The 5,157-nt window shown below is 45.0% G+C and overlaps 1 protein-coding gene across 1 annotated transcript in view; it reads right to left on the bottom strand.

The window, feature by feature from the left end:
• Window positions 1-258: 258 nt before the first annotated feature.
• FBXO36 (F-box protein 36) overlaps window positions 259-5,157 on the bottom strand; it is a 97,620-nt gene continuing 92,721 nt past the window's right edge. Inside the window, exon 4 of the mRNA XM_007453266.1 lies at window positions 259-447. Coding sequence (XP_007453328.1) covers window positions 259-447 — 189 coding nt within the window. The remainder of the gene's footprint in view (window positions 448-5,157) is intronic.

Here is a 5,157-nt window from a genome sequence, read left to right as displayed (position 1 = left end):
TTCTTATGGGTGGCAGGGCATGGGCGCCTCCTGTCCTGCTGCCCCTGTGCTGGGACCATGAGCTGACCCTCCCTGTGGCAGGGACCGTGGTTCGGGCAAAGCCCAGCAGAGGCAGTGTGCTGCATTTGTGTGCAAGTACTCCATGGCTCCTTGAATCAACAAAACCTTAGTTCTTAATCAGAGGCAGCAGAAGAGGTTTGGACACAGATGGAAAACACAGCCGTGCCTCAACTCTCCTGCAGGTAGGAATGTGTGACCCTAGAGCTCACTGCTCCTCTGGCTTCCTTGTCGTTGTATGCTCTTGCGGAGGTGCCGCTGGAGCTGCAGCTTGTTGGTGAAGAACATCTGTCTCCAGCCCATATCCTGAGCCAAGGCTCTCATGTCTGGGGTGATGTGGTCACAGGCAGACTGGAAGATCTGCTCCCACAGTTTGCCTGACGTGCACAACTGTGGGTGGAAAAAGTCAGAGGTGGGTGACATCATACATGGGTTAAGGAAAAGTTCACTCACTCACAACATCACTATCCAACCCCTGCTGCCTGTGAGACACCGGAGGAAACACAACGGGTGCACAAAGATGTGCCAGACACAGTTCTGACTCCAGAAACTTCCTCTTTGAGGAGAGGCAAGTGCACAAGTATCTAAAGGATGAAGCAATATTCGATTAACGGAATAAATCAAGTCCTGATCTCATTTAAGATGCAAAATTTGAAAAAGAATAGATACATGTATATGTATAATTGAGTCACTTTGGTGTACACCCGAAACGAACACCACATTGTTAATCAACTATACTACAATATAAAATAGTTTTTTAAAAAAGATGCAAGATGTGACACAGTTATAAACAGTACACATACAACATGATATCGTTAAGTTTACATACGCAACATTCTGTGGTGAATTTCCAGTTAGCCACATAACAGGCTGATAATGGTGTGGCCAACCGATCTTCACCGAGGGCTGCAGCAGTTTCTCGAGGAGAAGCGTTGCTAACTCCTGCTCAGCTCCGTGTTAAACCCTTGCTTGAGTCACCTCTCCCCGGGCTTGTACAGCGGACACCTTAGGTCACTGTGGGCTACTCAGTAAGTAGCGAACCGCATCGAAGCAGACAAGCAACCCTCGGAGACTGCCAACTAGCACACCTAAAATTTACACATTCCTGGTGCCAGGGTCCCGTCCTCATGTTTTATTCGGAGTCCTTTGCATGCATGACATCACACCACGCAACAGAGCGGCCTACAAGATGCAGTCGCTCCCCAAGCCTGCCAGACACATGGCAAAGGGAGCCGTTCTCTGGGAATAACCTTCCCAGGGATGTTCTTCTGCAGTCTGGGCCTTTACCTGAGGGCCGTGAAGTTAAGGACAGATAAGACCCCTCTGGCCCAATATCTGCACAAGACCACTTTGCCCTCCCTCCAAGTTCAAAGCTGCCAGAGTTCAGCTTCCATTTACCCAAGATTTCCTACTAGGACTTTTTCAGTCGTCACCATCATTTACGGCAACTATGTTCATCAGTCTCCCGCTACTTTTTTCTTTTTTTTTTTGGCCTCACTGCTGGGCATGTGGGATCTTAGTTCTCCAGCCAGGGATCTAACCCACATCCCTGGCAGTGGAAGCGTGGAGTCTTAACCACTGGACCACCAGGGAAGTCCCATCAGTCTTCTGCTACTAAGCAGAAGCACTCTTAACAGGAGATTTCCTAATCCCTTGCTTCCATGTCCCCAAATCTTTCCTAAAGTTAAAGCTTCCATTACATTTATTATTTCTGACCTTAGCGATAGCCATGATTTTTTGGTACCTGTATGCAAGACTAGGAACATTTAAAGGTGCTTGGATATTTGACGCTGCATAGTGATAACTCCGGTAATATGAAATGTGCTCAAAGAAGGGTCTCACGTGGGCCCCAGAACACTTCCTGGCTCCATCCTTCCTGTGCCAATTGTGCGCTCAGGGAGGTTCATCACCAACCTGATTCTCCCGTCACATGTGAAAATCCAGCAGTGGAAAGAATAGGCATGACAGAGGATCATTAAGGAGCCCACAGTTCCTTTAAACTGGTGGGGGGCGGGGAGCGGCGCAGAGCTCGTGGGCTGAGGCTCCTGCTTCCTGCTCAGACCCTCCCAGACACGGCCCCCTGGAGCAACTCACAAAGACTCCTCTTACAAGGAGGCAAAGAAACACAAGAAGCAGATGGGCCGCTGGAAGGTCAATAATGGTGGGAAACAAGATTATCTATGGATAATGATCTGTACAGACCCTGTGCCTGTGAATAATAAAGAGAGTTGATCTGACTGACAAAAATTAGGTTGAACTAATTATTTCACTATTTAAAATTAGAGGGCAACTTTAACACTTAAATAGGAGAAGCAGACAGGCATGGTAAAGTCCCTCCACCTCCAGAATACTGAATCCAGTTGGGCTCTATTTAGAAAGGCGTCGGGGTTCTGCAGAAAAGGCCTACACTCACTAATCATTCTTCCTTTCCTTAGAATTTGTTTTAGTTTCGTGTACAGCCTTTAGCCCTCAGCAGTCTAGACACAGAAAATTAGAAGGCTGGTTGATGCCATCAGAGGCAGAGTAGTGAAAGCAGAGAACAACGGGTTGAGAAACTAACAATAAGGGAAGAAATAGAAAAGAGAAATACAAACTAAAGTGACTATAGTTTGGTCCATTTAGTGTGGAGATAAGCTGCCCCACAATTTTCAATAGCCTATTCATTCCTCCATTCATCCATCCATCCAAACTGTATGGAACACCTATGGTACCGGACAGGGCCCCTTGTTTCAGACCACAGAATATATTCTATGTTGTTTAAGCTGAGAGGGATTCAGTACAGGCAATAGGAAGCTCACAGAATATCTAGTAAAACCAGAGGGAAACGTTCAATGCTCTACAGCCAGGAATAACAGCAGCTAGATGTATAAAATAGATAATGAATGATTAAAAATAATTCTACTATAAATACCCTTGTTACATATATGTTTATTAACACATGATTTTCTTTAAAGTACATTCTTAAAAATTTAACTTTTCAAAAGAATTGAATATATACCATTAAAGTATCCTGTAGAAAGTGTTTACTGACTTATAATTCCTAGAGTAGTGTATACAGAGCATCATCATGCAAAATAAATCCTTATACTTAGTTGGCTATAAAGGTGTCTTCTCTTAATTTACATTTCTTTGTTTACTTATGAGATTGCTTTGTCTAACTTTGTTGATTTCTGTATTTCCTCTTTTGCTAATTGTTCATAATCTCTGTTCATTTTTGTATTATGGTATTATTAGTCTTTTACTTACCAATTTATAATAATTCTGCAAAGTTACTCATATGTTGCTTATTTTCTTTCTAAAGTTTGGGTTATTACTTTTTTTTGTTTTGTAACATCTTTATTGGAGTATAATTGCCTTACAATGGTGTGTTAGTTTCTGCTTTACAACAAAATGAATCAGTTATATATATACATATATATATATGAGATATGTTTCCATATCTCTTCCCTCTTGCGTCTCCCTCCCTCCCACCCTCCCTATCCCACCCCTCCAGGCAGTCAAGGGTTATTACTTTTACATGTACAAATTAAAAATTTTTTTAATTTTGTTTACGGGGATAGAATCAAATCTAATAGTCTTTTTTAAAATTAATTTATTTATTTATTTATATTTTTGGCTGCGTTGGGTCTTCGTTGCTGCGTGCAGGCTTTCTCTAGTTGCAGCAAGCAGGGGCTACTCTTTGTTGCGGTGCACGGGCTTCTCATCGTGGTGGCTTCTCTTGTTGCGGAGCACGGGCTCTAGGCATGTGGGCTTCAGGAGTTGTGGCACACGGGCTCAATAGTTGTGGCTCGCGGGCTCTAAAGCGCAGGCTCAGTAGTTGTGACGCATGGGCTTAGTTGCTCCACGGCATGTGGGATCTTCCCGGACCAGGGCTCAAACCCGTACCCCCTGCACTGGCAGGTGGATTCTTAACCACTGCACCACCAGGGAAGCCCTAATAGTCTTTTATATATGGTTTCTGCCTTTGTTTATATGCCTATAAAGACTTTGTCTATTCCAAAAACATTTTTAAAAATTTTTAAAAATAAAATAGATAACTAATGAGAACCTACTGTATAGCACAGGAACTCTACTCAATGCTCTGTGGTGACCTAAATGGGAAGGAAATCCAAAAAAGAGTGGATGTATGTATACGTATAGCTGATTCACTTTGCTGTACAGCAGAAACTAACACAACATTGTAAAGCAACTATACTCCAATAAAAATTAATTTAAAAAAAATCAGGGCTTCCCTGGTGGCGCAGTGGTTGAGAGTCCGCCTGCCGATGCAGGGGACGTGGGTTTGTGCCCCAGTCTGGGAAGATCCCATATGCCGCGGAGCGGCTGGGCCCGTGAGCCATGGCTGCTGAGGCTGCGCATCCGGAGCCTGTGCTCCGCAGCGGGAGAGGCCACAACAGTGAGAGGCCCGCATACCGCAAAAAAAAAAAATCAGCCGTCAGATTAAAAAACGAAACAAGAAACTCAGACTGTTCTAATGGAAATCTCACTGCTTCTGCTCCCCAACACTCAGCACCTAAAGATGTGCTAACGCCTTGGACCGGGACCCTAGAACCTCCCCCACAGGCCTCAGCGCCGTGCTGGCAGGAAAAGCACGGAGGCTGCCCCACCTGGCTCACATCTTCCTTCCAAGACTCTTGCACGTGGGTCTACTTGACAGAGCCCAGGCTACACCCAAGACACTACTTGCAAAGGCATCCATGAAATGTAGCTTTTATCTTTCTTACCTTCACAGCACACAAAAGCAACTCCGTGTAGTGAGGGAGCTCAAACGGGCGTGAAGCCAGCCAGCCCACTGCATGCCTCCTCCATCTTACCTCCTGGCTGTTCTTATCCATACAGACCCCTCTTCTCACACATACAGACCCTTCCTCTCACACGTTAACTTCCCAATGACGGCAGCAGCAATGCTCCACCTAACGCAAAGCAACTGCCCCTCATACGGTGACAATGCGTTTATTCTCTGCCTTCACCTCCACCCTACTCCCGCCAAATCCCAGCAGTCACTACAAACCTCTGGGTGGTGTTTCTTACCTCCAGTTAATCCCAGTTCATCTTTGTATCCTAGAATTATAAAGTTAACCAGTACCAACTTGCCCTGTA

This window comes from Lipotes vexillifer, unplaced genomic scaffold (assembly GCF_000442215.2).
Source record: "Lipotes vexillifer unplaced genomic scaffold, Lipotes_vexillifer_v1.1 scaffold471, whole genome shotgun sequence".
NCBI lineage: Eukaryota > Metazoa > Chordata > Mammalia > Artiodactyla > Lipotidae > Lipotes > Lipotes vexillifer.
This window is presented reverse-complemented; position numbering and strand designations above follow the sequence as displayed.